This window comes from Nomascus leucogenys, chromosome 2 (genome assembly GCF_006542625.1).
Source record: "Nomascus leucogenys isolate Asia chromosome 2, Asia_NLE_v1, whole genome shotgun sequence".
NCBI classification, from domain to species: domain Eukaryota; kingdom Metazoa; phylum Chordata; class Mammalia; order Primates; family Hylobatidae; genus Nomascus; species Nomascus leucogenys.
Genome location: NC_044382.1, coordinates 126,919,854 through 126,939,737, shown reverse-complemented (window position 1 = coordinate 126,939,737; position 19,884 = coordinate 126,919,854). Strand labels below are relative to the sequence as shown.

At 36.2% G+C, this 19,884-nt stretch overlaps 1 protein-coding gene across 1 annotated transcript in view; it reads left to right on the top strand.

Moving 5' to 3' along the window:
* DTWD2 (DTW domain containing 2) overlaps window positions 1-19,884 on the top strand; it is a 160,456-nt gene that overhangs the window by 45,930 nt on the left and 94,642 nt on the right. The window contains exons 3-4 of the mRNA XM_012505279.2: window positions 154-248; window positions 10,665-10,857. Of these exons, the coding sequence (XP_012360733.1) occupies window positions 154-248; window positions 10,665-10,857 (288 nt within the window). The remainder of the gene's footprint in view (window positions 1-153; window positions 249-10,664; window positions 10,858-19,884) is intronic.

Genomic DNA, 19,884 nt, shown 5'->3' with positions numbered 1-19,884 from the left:
AGAAATTTTACCTCTTTTTATTAAACTGTGGTCTTTAGTAAAAGACTTGTGAAAGTTATACATAAAGTTATGAATCAGATATTCATTATAAAGTATTTAAAAGTGTGTATATCTAAGTAAAAATCTATGTTTCAATTCATTTTTTAATTAAAGGAAAACAAAGTGTTGCGTACAGTTCCTCTACTAGCAGCATGCCTGCCCCAGGACAAGTGTAAAGTAAAGATTGGTCGTCGCTTCAGTGAAGAAAGGTAAATTAACTGTTAGGGCAATGTAAATAATTCTTTTCTACATAGATCTTAAAAAATGGTTTCTTTCAGCTTATTTCTTTCATCTTATTCATAGTCTAAAGAGTGGAAATTAGTCAAAAAATTTAGGTTCTGCTAACCCCTGACCACACAAAATAATACAAGACAAAACAAAACAAAACAAAATCAGAAATACAAAAATAATGTATAAGCAAAGGAATGATAGCATTATCTGAATTTCATGGTAATGTATGTTTAACTTAAAAGGCAAATATACTTAGTGTTTATATCCTTTTTGTTAAAAGTACCTTCCAGTTGGTAGATGGTAGGGTTCTTTTTTTTTTTTTTCTTAAATATCTTCCACAACATTTTTTTTTTTTTTGGTGGGGTTCTTTTATTAGATTTAGTTCAGTTTTTTTTTTCCCTATGGTGCCTAATATAGTGCTTACTCAGTAAATTATTATTATTATTATTTTTTGAGGCAGGATCTCACTTTGTTGCCCAGTCTGGAGTGCAGTGGTGCAATTTTGGCTCACTGCAAACTCCGCCTCCTGGGCTCAAGTGATTCTCCCACCTCAGCTTCCTGAGCAGCTGGGACTACAGGCGTGAGCCACTGGGCCTGGCCAGTAGATTATTATTTGCTGATGAATTTTAAATTAAAGCAGATTAGAACTATTAGTATAAATGCGGTAATTGAATGATTAATTTAGGCTTTTGTTAGAGTACATGATGAAATCATGGGGGAATGATTAAGAGACGTACTGCTTTTGGTGTCCTTTGTAAATTTTTGCCTCTAGTATATAAGAAAACAATTGGTTTTTATGTATTAACCCCATATCCAGTAACTTTCTAAATTCATCTGTTAGTTGTAGAAATTGTTTTGTAGATTCCGTGGAACTTTCTATGTAAGCAGCATTGTCATCTGCAAATGAGATCATTTATATTTCTTCTTTTCTGATACTTATCCTTTTTTTTTCCTTGCCGCATTGCAATAACTGATACCTTTAGTATAATGTTTATTAGAAGTGGTGAAAGCCAACATCTTTACCTTGGTCCCAAACTCTGTGGACGTTATTAACTATGATATTGGCTGTATGTTTCTTCCCCCCAAGCATTATTGAGGTATAATTGATAGATAAAAGTTATATTTATCATGTACAGTGTGATGTTTTGATGTATGTATACATTGTGAAATGATTAGCACAATCAAGCTAATTAACAAATTTATCACCTCACATAGTTAAGGTTTGTTCAAAACGTTCAATAATATTGAGAATACTATAGTATGGCTGTGTCAGGAGAGACATAATGAGGAAATGAAGCCAAAATGCATGAAAGGAAAGAAGTTTATTACACACAGATACCAGAGAGGTTAGGATGCCAGTGTGAGGCCAAAGGGAAGTCTGGAAACAGCAGGGGATTCAACCGCTGGGTGGGTGGGAAGGGGAGACCTGTGGGATTATGCCTTTATTAAGGTCTGTGGGGATTATCCCTTGGAATTTCCCTGTGGGTTGTAGACTGGCTAGTTCAAAGAGAACAATGTGAAGGGGGAGCTTATTCATATGACTGTGGTATTGACCTTTAGGTTTTATTGTGGTCAGCAGCTATGGGATGTGTTGGGTTTTGGGTTAGTGAGGAACAAGTAGGCTATATGGCAAACACCACACAGGGAGGGAAAGTTTTAAGTAGGCCAAAGATGATAGGGTTGGCTGGATTACAGGTAACTTATGTCAGGCCTAAAATGGATGCCAAGGCAACAACTGTATTAAACAGATTTATAACAGTAGTTTTACTTTTTTTTTTTTTTGCAGTGATAACATTTAAGACCTGCCTTCATGGCTGTTTCCAAGTATACAATACATTAACTGTAATAACCATGTTATACAATGTCATTTATCAGTTTCTAAAGTGATGAGAGTTTTAATTATGAATGGGTGTTTGTTGAATTTTGTGAAATGCATCTACTGAAATGATCATGTAGATTCTCTCCTTAATTCTGTTAATATAGTGTATTATATTGATTGATTTCTGCATGTTAAAACCCTTCTATTTCTAAGATAAAGTCCACCTGGTCGTATTATAATTTGTGGGAAGGTTTTTTTCTTACAAATATAATTCATTTATTAAACATAAGGCATTTCATATTTTCTATTTATTTTTGTGTCAGTTTTTATATTTTGTACCTTTTGAAGAAATGGTACAAGTTATCTAAATTGTTGAATTTATTGTCATAAAGTTGCGTGCAGCATTTGTTTATTGTTATTTTCATGTCTGTAGAATTTGTAGTGGTAACCTCTTTTAATTCCTGATTTAGGTAATTTGTGTCTTTTCTTTTTTCTTAGTCTGTCTCGGTCGATCTCTTTAAAGAACCAAGATTTGGCTTTGTATATTTCTCTGGTTTTCTAATTGATTTCTACTCTTTATTGTCAATTGTTTTCTTGCTTTGGATTTAATTTCTCTCTTTTCTTTTTTTAGTAGAAGATTAGATAACAGATTTTAAAGCTTTTTGTTCATTGATAAAGCATAAATTTTTTTAAAAAATAAATTGAAATGGGGTCTTGCTATGTTGACTAGGCTGGTCTCAAACTCCTGGCCTCAAGTGATCCTCTCACTTTGGCCTTCCAAAGTGCTAGGATTACAGATGTGAGCTACTGTACCTGGCCCATGCATATAAACATTTCAGCTATAAATAGATCTATAAATTTTTCCTTTTTTTTTTTTTTTTGAGGCAGGGTTTTGTTTTCCAGGCTTGAAGTACAGTGGCACACTCATAGCTCCCTGTAGCCTTGAACTCTTGGGCTCAATTAAAAGTTTTCTTTTGTAGAGACAGGGTCTTGCTATGTTGCCCAGGCTGGTCTCGAACTCCTGGCCGCAAAGCATCTTACCTACCCGCTTTGGCCTCCTAAAGTGCTGGGATTACAGGTGAGAGCCACGATTGCTGGCCGAGTTTCTCTTCTTAACCATTGCTTTATAAATCCCACCAATTCTGTTATATTGTGATTTTGGTTCGTTCAGTTCAAAATATTTTAAAATTACTCTTGTGATTTCTTCTTTCACACATGGATTGTTGAGGAGTGTGTCGCTTAATTTCCAAATATTTGGGGAAGTTTTAGATGTATCATGATTATGTTTATTTTGATTTCTACTCTTACTTGTTTATACTCTGTGATTTTAGGTTTAAAAATTTTATTGATACTTGTTTTGTGTTCTAGCATGTCATCTGTTTTTTGGTAAATATTCTATATGCACAAGAAAAGACTATATTCCTCAGTTGTCAGATGTAGTGTTACACAAATTATCAATTAGGTCAAGATGGTTGATAGTGTTATTCAAATATTCTGTATTTTGACTGATTTTATGAGCATGTTTTCTCTCAAATATCAAGGAAATTGTGTTAAAATCTCCAGCTATGATTAGGGATTTGTTTATTTTTACATTTTGTTCTTTTGGTTCCTGTTTGAAAACTCTTTAAGTAGGTGAATATGTATTTCGTATTATTATGTTTACTTGATGCACTAGTCCTTTTATCATTATTGTGTGTTGTTGGAAAAACTCTCATTTTTCCTCTGCTGTGGTGTCAATACCACAAACTTCAACACAGAAGACTTCTGTGACCGCCAGATATGTGAGGATTTCTCCCCACAAGCAAGCAAGCAAGCAAGCATTCAATTTTGCAATAATACTAGTTGGGTGTCCTCCAGTTCAATTCTGACCCTGCCTACCTGGGGATAGTGTCACATCCCACAGGATGAGGGCTCAGTTCCCAAGACTGCCCCTTCCCCCCTTCAGACACCATTGGCAAGTCCGGGCCTCAGAAACTTGTGACTGATCAGCTTCAAGGTGGGGCTTCCACAACTCTTGGTTTGGGTTCAGTTAATTAGAAACACTTAATGTTTACCAGTTTATGATAAAGGATATTACAAAGGGTACAGATGAGATACATAATGCAAGGTACAGAGAAAGGGGTGCAGAGCTTCCATGACTTCCCTGGTGCACTACCCTCCGGGAATGGCCACATGTTCAGTTCTCTGAACCCTGTCTGCTTGGGTTTTTATTTAGACTTCATTATTCAGGCATGATTGATTAAGCCATTGGCCACTGGTGATCAACTTGACCTTTAGCCTCTCTCCTTCCCCTTAGTCTTTCCAGTGACTAATCCCACCCTGGAGCGTCAGTCAATATTAGCATACAAAAAAACAACACTTTGGAGTTTCTAAGGATTTTAGGAGTTGTATGCCAGGGAACGGAAAGAAGACCAAATATATATTTCACAGTATCACAAATGTCTGTCTTTATCTCTGGTAATACTCTTTGTCTTAAAATCTGCCATGTGTGGGTGCTAGTGTTTATATGGTATGGGTCTTGGTTTTTAAATTTAAGCAGAAATTTAAACAATCTCTGCTGTTTAATTGGAGAGTTTATTTCATTTCCCTGGATGTAATTACTGATTTGTTTTCTTTTACATTACCAGTGAATACCATAGTGATATTTGTCCTCTCTTAGTCTTATCAGTTATTTGATCTTTTGTTCCTCTTGTATGTCTTTATTCTGGGTTACCAAGTTTTTCCTGGCATTCCATTCTATTTCTTTGTTGGCTTTTTAGGTATGCCTTTTGTGGTTAGTCTTTGGATTATACTATGTATTCTTACTTTATCACTGTTTACCTTGAATTAATAATGTTATACGTTAAGTATATAACATAAGAACCTTATAAAAATATAATTCCATGCAGTCTCTTTCTATTTTTTGTGTTACTGTTTTCATGTATTTTACTTTTAGATAATAAGGGAAACTGGATGTAGTGTTTATAGGAATTCTCTGTACCATTTTTGCAATAATTCTGTAAATCTAAAGCAGTTATTTACACGTTCTTTGCTTTTTTTTTTTTTTTAATGGAGACAAGTTCTCACCATGTTGCCCAGGCCAGTCTTAAACTCCTGGGCTCAAGGGATCCACCTGCTTTGGCCTCCCAAATTGCTGGGATTACAGATGTGAGCCACTGTGCCTGCTCCTTTTTACTTTTTATCAGTGTTTTTTAGTGTTTCACATACAGGTACTTTACATATTTTAATAGATTCACACCTAAGAATTTCATTTTTGGAGGGCTATTTTAATGGTATTTAAAACAATTACAAATGTGAATTTTTCGTTGCTGGTATGTGGGAAAGCAATTGACTTTTGTATATTAACCTTATATCTTGTGACCTTGCTGTACTTATTTACTTGTTCTTGGAGGTTATTTTTATTTATTTATTTGTTTATTTTGGTCTGTTCCCTGGACTTTTCTACATAGATGATTAGGTCATCCGAGGAGTATATATGGTTTTATTTCATCTTTCTAGTTTGTGTATCTTTGGTTCCCTTTTCTTATTTCAATAGCTAGGGATTGAATAGCGGTGGTGAGAGGATATCCTTGTTTTGTTCTCAGTCTTAGAGAACTATTACGTATAATGCTAGCTATAGGTATTTTGCAAATGTTCTTTATTAAATAGAGGACATTCTCCCCTATTCCTAGTTTGTGGAGAGTTTTTATCATGAGTAGACTTTGGGTTTTGTCAAATGCGTTTTCTTTGTGAATTGATACAGTCCTTTGATGTTTCTTCTTTAGTCCATTGATGTGAGTGATTACATTTATTGATTTTGAATGTTAAACCAACCTTCCATCCCTGTAATAAATCTGATTTGTGATGGTAGATAACTTTTTGTGCATCATTGGATTTAATTTGCTGATATTTTGTTGAGAATTTTTGCCTTTATGTTCATAAGGGATATTGATCTGTAGTTTTCCTTTCTTGTAATGCCTTTATTTGGTTTTGATATGAGGGTAATGCTGGCCTTATAGAACGAATTAGGCAATGTTCTGTCTGTTTTTAGTATCTGGAAGAGATTGTAGAGAATTAATACCATTTCTTCCTGAAACGTTTGAGAGAATTCACTGCTGAAACCACCTGGGCCTGGTGATTTCTTTTTTAGGAGATTATTAATTATTGATTCAATTTCTTTAATAGACTTAGAGCTTTTCAGTTTTCCTATTTCTCCTTGTGTGAGTTTCGATAGTTTGTTTTTCAAGGAATTAGTTAATTTCCTCCTAACTATGAAATTTGTGGCCACTGAGTTTTTTGTAGTATTTATTATTTTCTTAATGACTATGGAATCAGTAATGATCACCGTTTTTATTTCTGATATCGGTAATTGTGTCTTTGCTCTTTTTTTTTTAATTACCTCAGGTGTAGTTTTATCAATTTACTTGATCTTTTCAAAGAACCAGTGTATTAGTTGGCTAGGACTGCCATAATAAAATACCACATACTGGGTGGCCAAAGAGAAGTTTATTTTCCACAGTTCGTGAGTTTAGAACTCCAAGATCAAGAGGCCAGTAGATTTGGTTTCTCCTGAGGCCTCTCCTTGGCTTACAGTTGGTTGCCCTCTCATTGCCTGTTCATATGGTTGTCCCTGTGAACAGGTGTGCCCCTGCCAGCTCTTCTTTTGTGTCCAAATTTCGTCTTCTTATAATCATACCAGTTAGATTAGAATAGGGACCACCCTAATGGCTTCATTTTAGCTTAATCACCTCTTTAAAGGTGATTTATCTATCTCTAAATACCATCATATTCTGAGCTACTAGGGGTTAGGACTTCAACATATGAATTTTGGGGAGGACACAATTCCTTCTATAACAATCAGCTTTTGATTTCATTGATTTTTTCTGTTGTCTTCCTATTTTGAACTTCATTGATTTCCATCTTAGGTTTTACTCTTTCTTTTCTTTTTATAGTGCTTGCTTTAGACTTAAATTGCTCTTCTTTCTCTAGCTTTTTTTTTTTTTTTTTTTTTTTTTTTAATTTTTTTGTCAAGACAGAGTCTTGCTACATTGCTCAGGCTGGTCTTGAGCTCCTGGCCTCAAGCGACCCTCCTGCCTCTGGGATTTGAGGCACGAGCCACCATGCATGGCCCTATCTAGCTTTTGTTGTTGTTGTTGTTGTTTTTGTTGTTGTGTTTTTAAGGAGGAAGCTCAGACTGTTGATTTTCAGGTCTTTCCTCTTTCCCAATGTGCATTTTAATGCTGTGAATATCCCTCTAAGCAGTGCTTTTGCTGCTTCCCACACATTTTGATAAGTTGTATTTTCATTTTCGTTTAGTTCAAAATATTTAAAAATTTCCCTTGGGACTTATCTCTTGACCCGTGGTTTATTTAGAAGTATGTTGTTTAATCTCCAATGTTGTGGAGTTTTCCATCAAGTTTTCTGGCTCTAATTTAATTCCGTTGTAGTCTGAGAGCATACTTTGTATGATTTCTATTTTAAATTTGTCATGGTATGTTTTATGGCCCAGAATGTGGTCTGTTTTGGTGAGTGTTTCATGTGAACTTGAGAAGAATGTGTATTTTGTTGTTGGTGGACTATTCTATAAATATCAATTAGATCATGTTGATTGATAATGCTGTTCAGGCCAACAATATCCTTACTGATTTTTTGTCTGCTTGATCTACCAGTTACTGACAAGGTTGTACTGAAATCTCCAACTGTATTACTGTATTTGTCTATTTCTCTTTTCAGTTCTATTGGTTTTTGCCTTACATGTTGTGAACAGTGAATTGTTAAGTACATACATGTTAAAAGATTGTTACATCTTCTTGGAGAATTGACTCTTTTGTTATTATGTAATGCCTCTCATCATCCTGGTAAGTTTACTTCTGATGTCTGCTTTGTCTGTAGTTAATATGGCTATTGCAGACTGCAGTTACCTTGTTTCTTTTTTTTTTTTTTTTTTTTTTTTTTTAAGACAAGGTCTCGTTCTGTTGCCCAAGCTTGAGTGTAGTGGCACAATCATGGTTCACTCACTGCAGCCTTGACCTCCCAGCCTCAAGCGATTCTCCTGCCTCCGCCTCCCGAGTAGCTGGGGCCATAGGTGCACGCCACCATGCTCGGCTAATTTTTAAATATTTTTGGAGGGATGGGAGTCTCACTGTGTTGCCTAGACTAATGTTGAACTCTTGGGCTCAAGCAGTGTTCCTGCCTCGGCCTCCCAAAGTGCTGGGATTACAGGGGTGAGCCACTGCCTGGCCTGGAATTATCTTTTGACTAGTATTATCATATATCTTTATCCCCCCCCCCCTTTTTTTGAAAGGGCCTTATTGAGATGTAATTCACATACCATTTAATTTACCAATTTAAAATGTACAAATTAATTGGTTTCTAGTATATCCAAAGATACTTGCAGCCATCACCAGTCAATTTAAAATATGTCATCACCTCAAAAAGAAACCCTCTACCTTTAACTGTCACCTACCTATCCCTATGCCCTCCATCTTCTCCAACTCCCTGTGCCTTCCCAGTCCTAAGCAAACACTAGTCTACTCTGTGTTTCTATTGATTTTCCTATTTGTTATCCATATTTGATATCTGATATTCCATATAAATGAAATAATATATTTGGACTTTTGTGACTGGCTTCTTTCACTTAGCCTAATGTTTTCAAGGTTGTAGCATGTATTTTGTAACATATATTAGTACTTAATTTCTTTTTGTGGTTAAATAATAGGTACAAAAAAGCTGTGGTAAGTAGTTTCTCTTGAGGGAAAGGCCTTTGTTATGGAGAATGCTGTGGGCTATTTCAAGATGGTTACTTTTTTTTTTTTTCCTCTGGTTTTTGGAGTGTTTGCCCTGGGGCCTCAATTCTCTGATGAATCTAAGAAAAGTTGTTAATTTTCAGTTTGTTAGCATTTTTCTTGTGAAGATGGGCTTGATGACTTTCAAAGTCTTTATTTCTGAGCTGAATTTGGAAGTCCAGATTATATTTCAAAGACAAATGATAATTTGTCTCCTTTCCCCTTAATAGCATTTTGTTTTGTTTTTTCCTTGTGGGCAAAGGGTGTCTCATTCATTGTTTTATCTCCAGTACCAAAAAGCTTTGACACATTTTTGAATGAATGTTGAATCAACTAACTCTATAACTGAACTGGATGATGGTGTAGGGGCCAAGGGAAACGTTCCTCTTCACCCTCTGAAGGTCTGCTGAAAACCATCTGACAAAAGGCAAATTAAAGGGAGAAAAGGCATACAAATTTATTAACGTGTAAGGGAGTCTTATGAAATATAAGAACTCAAAGAAATGGCCAGATGGTTGATGCTTTTATGTCATCTTGAGGTTTACAGAAAGAATAGGGGCTTAGAGCATGGCAAAGCTGTTTATTATGGCAAAAACATCTGGGACGGGGAGAAGAGGAGGCCTGGCTGGCAAAAGTGGTCTTGTTATGCAAATGAAACTGCACCGACAGCAGCCTTCATAGAGAATAGAGGGTAAATATTTCTTTCAGACCATTAAGGTTGTCAGACTTTCAGTTATTATTTCCTAGATCTGGACAAGGGAAGGTCCTCAGAGAAAGCCTGGCTGCCATGTGTTTTTCTCTACAGATGCAACAGCTTTTCAAGGCTGCTGCTGTTTGCAAGCCCTCTAAACAGCTGTCTCAACGTATGTCAAATAAGTATATTTTGAAGTGAAATATTTTGGTTTCCTTCAATAGATAATATACAGTGTTATAAGAAAAACTTCAGCCAAATTAAATTTAAAGGAATTTAATTGAGCAATGAACAATTTGTGAATCGGGCAGCCCCCAGAATCACAGCAGATTCAGAGAGACTCCACGGATGCCTCGTGGTCAGAACAAATTTGTGGACAAAAAGAAAAAAAAAGGGAAGTGACGTACAGAAATCAGCAATGAGGTACAGAAACAGCTGGATTGGTTACAGGTTGGGGTGTACCTTATTTGAACACAGTTTGAACACTTAGCGGTCTGTGAGTGGCCAAGACTCAGCCATTGTTACAGGTGGATACTCCTAAATTAGGTTTTCAATCTTGTCTATTAAGATAGGTTAGGGTTCATCCACAAGGACTCAAATATAGAAGTATGGAGTCCTTTTCAGGCCATATTTAGTTGGCTTTAACAAAGGTGAATTTGAGCATGTGGCTTGCCTGTGCAACCTAACTTCTCTTTTCTTCCATTGCTACTAGATTTTGCGTTGGGATTGTTAGGATTGTTTGTGCTAGGATTGTTAGGCAGTGCCAGTTGTTTACTTTGATAAAGTGGATCAGATTACACAAGAAGTATTAGTGAGGAAAGGAAGAATTCTTTGGAAGGGCTAAGGTTATGTCACTGGCAGTTGGATAGAAAAGCATTAATAGAGAAGAATAGTGAGGACTGGAAAGCCTAGAGGAGAGTGGCAGAATTGTGGTGACTACATCAGTAGAGAGTACACAAAATTTTGAGTCTTTTTAATTCATACTTTATAAACTAATACCTATATTTGATTAGACAAATCACTAGATATAGGGAAACTTTTATTAGGAAATTCAATAAGCATAATAAAATCTTTTTTCCTCACAAGCTAATAAAAATATATTTTTAAAAAACTTTTTCAGAGATCCTGAACTTTCAACTGTTTGCCGGAAGTCTGGTACATTAATATTATATCCAGGGGCTGAAGCTGCTAATTTGGAAGAATTTATATTAGATTCTCCTGTTTATCCTTCTACAATCATCATCATTGATGGTACATGGAGCCAGGCTAAGGATATTTTCTATAAGAACTCCTTGTTCCGACATCCCAAACAGGTAAACTAGTAATTTTAACAGAGAATAAATATAAATGTATAATTAGGTATATTGTGTATGTTTTCTGTGAAGGGATACACATACATTTTTATATATGAATTTGGAGGTATTTCTATGTGTGAGTATATAGTACCTAGATATATGTATGCTTATGTTTATGAGTTTGAATATATATATATTTTGAATAGATTATATATAAAATTTCAAATTTGTCATTTTTTCTCTCCTACTGCCAAATTTTACTGAAGTTGAGGCATGTGGCTATATTAAGAGTCTCTTAGACATTTAATCAGAGAAGTCTAAGGATTTTTATATGTATTAATGTGTTTTAAGAAGCATTATCTTATTTAAATACTATTATTTGGTTACTGAATTACCTAGTTCTTACTAGGAATGACTAAGTTTTTATTAAATACTTTTTGTCATTCCTTATTACAGTTATATGGTTTATTCTTCAGATTTTTGATGTAATTAATTATGAAGACACCTTTCTTAATATTGGTCCATTCTTATATTCCTAGAATGGACTCGACTGAGTAAACTATTAAACATTTTTGATATATTGCTGAAAATTATATTTTATTTAGTGGCATTGAATTATGTGTATTTTTGGTCCACTATGAGATTTGGGTATTAAGATAATGTTAACTTCCAAAGTAAATTGGAGAGATTTTAATATTTTTCTATGACCTGGAATAGTTTAAATAATACTAGAATTCCTTGCACCTTAGAAATTAGATGGAACTCACTGGTGAAATCACTTGGTTCTGTTCTCTTTAAAAATGGTAGCTTTTAAATCCTTCTTTCAGACTCTTCCAAGGAAATTATTCAAGCTTTCTACTTCTATTTAGATCAGTTTTTAATAACTTTTATATTTCTCTAGGGAATTATCTCTTTTCTCTAAGTTAGCAGATTGGTTGCCATATACTTACATACAGTCTTAATTATTTTAATTACTCAGGAATGCATTTTTTCTTGTTTTTAATCATACACAGACGTAGACACACACACACATACATAAACGTTCTTTACACAAACAGATTCAAAAGAGGTTTCTCTATTTTATAGAGCTTTTAAAAGTATAAGCTTTTAGGTTGTTTATATTGGCTATTATAGTTTATTTTTATTTCATCACATTGAACTTTTTTCTTGACCAATTTTATATTTCATCTTTTTGGGCTTATTGTCTTCTATTATTCTTCTGATTTTATAAGATTTTTACTAAGAGTACTTCTGTAGACTGAATTGTGTTCCCTGTCCTCCCCGGACCCCATGCGTATATTGGAGCCCTAACTTCCAGTATAATGGTATTTGGAGATGGGACCTTTGGGAGGTGATTAGATTATGAAGGCAGAGCCCTCATAATGGGATTAGTACCTTTAGAAGAAGAGACATGAGAGGTATTTCCTTTTTGCTTTCTCTCTCTCTCTGTCTCTCTGTCTTTCTCTGTCTCTCTCTGCATGTGAGGACACAGCAAGAAGACTTCCATTTGCAAGCCAGGAAGAGAGCTCTCACCAGGACCGTGACCATGCAGGTGCTCTGATTCAGACTTCCCAGCTTCTAGAACTGTGAGAAATGAATGTTACAACAGCCTAAGCTGACTAAAACAAGTACTAAATTTCTTTATTAAGATTTCTGAGTTTTGCTAGGCTTGGTGGCTTGTACCTATAACTCCAGCTACTTGTGAGGCTGAGGTGGGAGGATCACTTGAGCCCAGGAGTTTGAGGTTACAGTGAGCTATGATTGTGCCACTGCACTCCAGCCTGGGTGCCAGAGAGAGACCCTGTCTCTAAAAAAAAAAATCACTTTCTTTTTTGAACAAAAGGGGCGAGATGGATGCAATATTTCTGCTAGTATAACTGTCACTGTATCCCCTCATTTTGGGTTGAAGTGTTCTTTTATCAGTAACGTTGATATAAGTTGTTTTGATTTCTTTCTACCCATGGATTATCAATGAATTCTTTTTTTTTAAATTTCAATAGCTTTTGGGGTACAAGTGGTTGTTGGTTACATGGATGAATTCTGTAGTGGTGAATTCTGAGATTTTAGTGCACCCGTCACCTGAGCAGTGTACACTGTACCAAATATTTAGTCTTTTACTCCTCAGCTCCCTCCTTCCACCCAGAGTCCCCAAAATTTATTACGTACATCTTTGCATCCTCATAGCTTAGCTCCCACTTATAAGTGAGAACGTAACGGAATTTGGTTTTCCATTCCTGGGTTACTTCACTTAGAATAATGGCCTCCAGTTCCATCCAAGTTGCTGCAAAAGGAACTTAGTTTGTTCATTTTTATGGCTGAGTAGTATTCCATGGTATATATATACTACATTTTTCTTTGTCTACTCATTGGTTGATGGGCACTTAGATTGGTTCCATGTCTTTGCAATTGTGAATCGTGCTGCTGTAAACATGCCTGTGCATGTGTCTTTTTTTTCTTTTTAAATTGAAATGAGGTCTCACTGTGTTGTCCAGGCTGGCCTTGAACTCCTGGGCTTAAGTGATCCTCTCCCTACCTTGGCTTCCCAAAGTGCTAGGGTTGCAATCATGAGGCATCACACTTTGTTTATGTGTCTTTTTCATATAATGACTTATTTTCCTTTGGGTAAATACCCAGTAGTGGGATTGCTTGACTGAACGGTAGATCTACTTTTAGTTCTTTTTTTTTTTTTTGAGATGGAGTCTCACTTTGTTGCCCAGGCTGGAGTGCAGTGGCGTGATCTCGGCTCACTGCCAGCTCCGCCTCCCGGGTTCACGCCATTCTCTTGCCTCAGCCTCCTGAGTAGCTGGGACTACAGATGCCCACCACCGTGCCCGGCTAATTTTTTGTATTTTTAGTAGAGACAGGGTTTCACTGTGTTAGCCAGGATGGTCTCGATCTCCTGACTTTGTGATCCACCCGCCTCGGCCTCCCAAAGTGCTGGAATTACAGGTGAGAGCTACCGTGCCTGGCCTACTTTTAGTTCTTTAAGGAATCTCCATACTGTCAATGAGTTCTTAATTCTTAAGTGTTTGAACACTTTTCATCATTATTTTACTTTTATTTCTGATTTTTGGAATCATGATAAAAGAGCATTACTCACACTATTTTGAATAAGTTTATGATTTCTGTGTGGATAGTTACCTGGTAGATTTTTGTTCATGTTCTATTACCATAAAAATGTACATTCTCTATTTAGGGATGTAAACATTCATACTATTGCTTTTAAGTTTGTTAATTGTATTTTTCTTTTTAATGATGTTATCCCTGCATTCCCAGTAGTTTTTGTGTTATCTGCTCCGTTGTTGGGTGCATACAAGCCATGCACTTAGTGAAGAACAACAATGGAACCTTGACTTCTGAGGTTTTAAACTTAAATTCTTTACAGTTTTATTCCCTTTGACCAAAACGCAGACATCGTTTTTAGATGAGACTAAAATATGTAACACAATTCTAAAAAATAGCTAATGCATTGAGTGCTTTGATGGAGCAGGCTCAATTCCAAATGTTTTACATGTATTTACATGTATTATCTTTCCCCAAATCCCATGAGGTAATAAGTATTGGTATCTTAGATAACAGATGAGGAAACCAAAGTACAGAGACATTAAATAACTTGCTTTAGATCTCATAACTATTTCACAGCATAGCCGCAACTTGAACTCATCTTGTTAGAGCTGAAGCCAGTAGTCTCAACCACAGTGGTATACTGTTTCTAAATGGAAAACTTCGATTCAGGATATTTACATAGAATAGCTTTACATTTCTCTGACTTCCTAAATATTCATTGATATTTGTTGTCTTCCACATAACAACGAGTTTATGTCTAACTCATAAAAGGCATGGATACTGTTAGATTGTGGCACATCCCAGATAAAATTTTACGTTCACATTACATTTAAATATCACCCAATATACAGAGAAAGTTTAACAAAAGTGTTACATCTGTAAAACATTTTAGTCTAAATATTTGAAAAAAAATTTTTTCCTGCATATGTTATGTCTACATCTTTAATCTTTTGTTTTGTGGTAACTACACAGCTATCACAGAGATGAAGCACATAGTCACATTAAAAAGGTTAAAATCTATTTCAAAAGACAAAATTCATCAGAATTATTTTCTCATTTAAATTGAGCAGCAGATTAGGAAATATATAAATAATTTCTCAGTTCTACTATGCTATACATTTCTATCACCTCCTCCTTTTTTTGTTTTTTCAAACCAGAAGCAAATGCAGGTGGATATTTAAACTTGAGATAGGTAATGCTTTACAGCCATAGGATAAAAGCAAAAATACTTCATGGAAACATCGGACAGATTTGATTACATCATGCGAAATATCACATAGACTCAAGTGAAAAGGCAAATGGCTTTCTGAAGAACTATCAAATCAGATAAAGGCCTCATAAGCTTAGAATTAGTAGAAATGAATAAGGTAAATGTGAAAATCTAAATAAAAAGGCCAAAGATATGAAAAAAAGTTCACAAGATAGAAAATAAATGTTCTTATAAAAATCATCATTTACCCTATTAATCATATGACAAGATCCTAAGTTGTAAATTTTTATGAAATAACTTGAAATTTACAGAAAAGTTTCAAGAATAATACGAAGTACCCTTGAATACACTAATCCAGATTCCTCAAGCGTTAACATACCATATTTGCCTTACTCTCCCTTTATGTATATATGCATGTATGTGTGTAATTATGTTTTTCTGAATCATTTGAGAGCAAGGAATAGATATCCAGATTTCACTATTTCACTTTTTTTTTTTTTTTTTTTTTTTTGAGATGGAGGCTTGCTCTGTTTCCCAGGCTGGAGTGCAGTGGCACCATCTCAGCTCACTGCAACCTCTGCCTCTTGGGTTCCAGCGATTCTCCTGTCTCAGCCTCCCGAGTAGCTGGGACTATAGGTGCGCACCACCATGCCCAGCTAATTTTTGTACTTTTTAGTAAAGAAAGGGTTTCACATATTGGCCAGGCTGGTCTTGAACTCCTGACCTCAAGTGATCCACCCGTCTTGGCCTCCCAAAGTGCTGGGATAACAGGTGTGAGCCACCACATCCGGCGAGATTTCACTTTTTGAAATTGATGTTTTGCTAGCACTAGGCCAGCAAGATGGTCTTTTCCTAAATAGTTGTAGGAAATAAAAAAAAAAAAGTAATTAAAAACCTCACCCAATATATAAAAACCCAAATGTTACATATCTTGGTACAGTCTCATCTAAATATACTTGAGAAATATGGATTATCTTAGAATTAATATTATTTATGGAATTTTAGAGTCTCATGTACCAAGCCCAAATATGAGTATGGCTTGATCAGACAAAATGTTTTTGGAACTTGTTGCACAAAAACAATGAAATCTGTATATTTACTCCTTTAAAATATATATATATAAACAGATAAATAGGGAAATTGAGTTGAGAAAGGTATTGATTTTTTAAAGTAACTATATGCTTATTTTTAGACATCTATAAAATTGTAAAATGATAGTGGCAATTGTAGTGATTTTATGATGAATTCTAAACTACCTTATGTAACACTAAAAGTTTATTTTAAAATATATTTTTAAATTCTTGAAAAATTGCCTGTTAACATTTTTAGTATATTGCAAGATTTAGTTAATTAGTAACCCTGTTCCCCAGCTTTTCTGGATGAAGATAAATTCATTTAATTACATAATAGACTTTCCTAGGGGCCTGCCTTAGTAGATGGATACAAATAAGTTAACATGCCCCTTTCATGGGTAACTGACAGAATTTCGACTCACACTAACTTAAGGACATATATAGATCGTGTACCGGTGAGGTTCAGAGTGAGTAGGAGTGGCTTCAGGCTTTGCTGGATCTGGTTCTCAGGCAGTTCTGTTTTTGGGGTATGCTTCTCTTTGTTTTGGTCTGATTTTCTCTTATGAATGGACTTCTTTCCTGTACTGGAAATGATCTGTAGGAAGCAGGAGATTAATATCCTCCTGGTAGGAGATACTTCCAGTATGATATGACATGCTCAGTAACTAAACTGCTGATAAAGAGCTGTGTGAGACCTGGGCCGGTTAGAGGAGTTCACCGCCCCTGTCTGTTGGTCTGCCCTCTGCCTTTTTGGAAGACTCTTGAGAATCAACCAGAGGAGTTTTCCTGGAGGTCCCAGGTAGGGGAGGGATACAGAATCTGTGTCTTCTGACTAGTGTGAAGCCACACTGGGCTGCAGAAGCCAGTCTTCCCAGCAATTATGACGGCTCTTGAATTTTTTTAGAATTTTTTATGCCCTTCCGAAGCATTTAAGTGTTGTCTAACATGTTCCAGTGTCTGTCTGAGGTGGCTTAGAAAAGCAGGAACAAAACTTCTAGTATTCAGAGTCAGGCTGTTACCGGTGGAAGAGATCTGAGTTACCCTGAGTTACCAGCAGCACATCTGTGCGGGTCTGCAGCAACTTCAGTCCTTGCCTCCTCAGAAGAAAGACACTGAAGGACATAAAGCAGGAAAAGAGACCGAGGCACGTTTCAGAGTAGGAGTCGAAGTTTATTTAAAAGGCTTTAGAACACAAAAGAAAGGAAAGCTTACTTGGAAGAGATCCAAGAGGATGCCTGAAGGTCAAGGAGAATGTTTAACCTTGATCCTAGGGCTTTATAGGCTCACCTCTTTCCCATGATTCTTCCGTGAGGGTGGGCTTCCCGCATGCGCAGTGCCTCCCTTACCCTTGGAGCTCATGCAGTGTGTTTAGCAAGTTGCATACATGTCTGTCTGAGGCTTTCTTCCCTTTTTTCCGGTGGTGTATACCTGGAAGGTCATATTTTGCCATTTTGTCTCTTAGTGAGCATGCCCAGGAAGTTTTTTCTCCCTGGCATCTGCATTCAACTAACACTTTAATGTTTGTAGCTGTGGATCATCAGGAAATGGCCTTGCTCTGGCGCGCTGAATGGGCTAACAAATTATCATTTTTAGAGGGGGCAGTGTGATAATTGTCAAACCTCACCTGATATTCCTAGTCGGTAGGGGGAGAGCTCTCTCCTGCCCTGCTCATGCCTGTCTAACTACCTGTAACAAGGTGAGAATGAGGTACAATTTATAAGGTGAAGTAAGGTGAAATTTCATTTCAGTGTTTCCAAAACCATGATTATCATTTTACTGAAATGAAATTTTCCCAGTGTTATAAATTGCCTATTAAAAAAAAAAGCTTATTGAATGCCTACCTGGCAGTATATACCAGGCAATGTGCTGGTTAAAAAAAAGAATAAGAATAAAAACTTTTGAGGAGTTTTCAAAGAAGAAAAATAACCTCTTGGTTTCATTTATGCTAACAGGAAGATGGTTTCTCTTTCCCAGAGTAGAATTCTGGATGGCCCTTTTATTAAGGTTGGGGTGGAGAGTGATACCGTTATTGACAAGAAGACTGCATGAATTAGGAAGTTCCTCAGAGGACATTGGCTGTTGTTTTCAGAAGGATGATTTAAAAACCAGGAAGAAGTTGAATCTCTGAATAGACCAATAACAGGCTCTGAAATTGTGGCAATAATCAATAGCTTACCAACCAAAAAGAGTCCAGGACCTGATGGATTCACAGGCGAATTCTACCAGAGGTACAAGGAGGAACTGGTACCATTCCTTCTGAAACTATTCCAATGAATAGGAAAAGAGGGAATCCTCCCTAATACATTTTATGAAGCCAGCATCGTCCTGATACCAAAGCCTGGCAGAGACATAACCAAAAAAGAGAATTTCAGACCAATATGCTTGATGAACATTGATGCAAAAATCCTCAATAAAATACTGGCAAACCAAATCCAGCAGCACATCAAAAAGCTTATACACCATGATCAAGTGGGCTTCATCCCTGAGATGCAAGGCTGGTTCAACATACGCAAATGGATAAATGTAATCCAGCATATAAACAGAACCAAAGACAAAAACCACATGATTATCTCAATAGATGCAGAAAAGGCCTTTGACAAACTTCAACAACCCTTCATGCTAAAAACTCTCAATAAATTAGGTATTGATGGGACATATCTCAAAATAATAAGAGCTATCTATGAGAAACCCACAGCCAATATCATACTGAATGGGCAAAAACTGGAAGCATTCCCTCTGAAAACTGGCACAAGACAGGGATGCCCTCTCTCACCACTCCTATTCAACATAGTGCTGGAAGTTCTGGCCAGGGCAATCAGGCAGGAGAAGGAAATAAAGGGCATTCAATTAGGAAAAGAGGAAGTCAAATTGTCCCTGTTTGCAGATGACATGATTGTATATCTAGAAAACCCCATTGTCTCAGCCCAAAATCTCCTTTAGCTGATTAGCAACTTCAGCAAAGTCTCAGGATACAAAATCAATGTACAAAAATCACAAGCATTCTTATACACCAATCACAGACAAACAGAGAGCCAAATCATGAGTGAACTCCCATTCACAATTGCTTCAAAGAGAATAAAATACCTAGGAATCCAACTTACAAGGGAAGTGAAGGACCTCTTCAAGGAGAACTACAAACCACTGCTCAATGAAATAAAAGAGGATACAAACAAATGGAAGAACATTCCATGCTCATGGGTTGGAAGAATCAATATCGTGAAAATGGCCATACTGCCCAAGGTAACTTATAGATTCAATGCCATCCCCATCAAGCTACCAATGACTTTCTTCACAGAATTGGAAAAAACTACTTTAAAGTTCATATGGAACCAAAAAAGAGCCCGCATCGCCAAGTCAATCCTAAGCCAAAAGAACAAAGCTGGAGGCATCACGCTACCTGACTTCAAACTATACTACAAGGCTACAGTAACCAAAACAGCATGGTACTGGTACCACAACAGAGACATAGATCAATGGAACAGAACAGAGCCCTCAGAAATGATGCCGCATATCTACAACTATCTGATCTTTGACAAACCTGACAAAAACAAGAAATGGGGAAAGGATTCCCTATTTAATAAATGGTGCTGGGAAAACTGGCTAGCCATATGTTGAAAGCTGCAACTGGATCCCTTCCTTACACCTTATACAAAAATTAATTCAAGATGGATTAAAGACTTACATGTTAGACCTAAA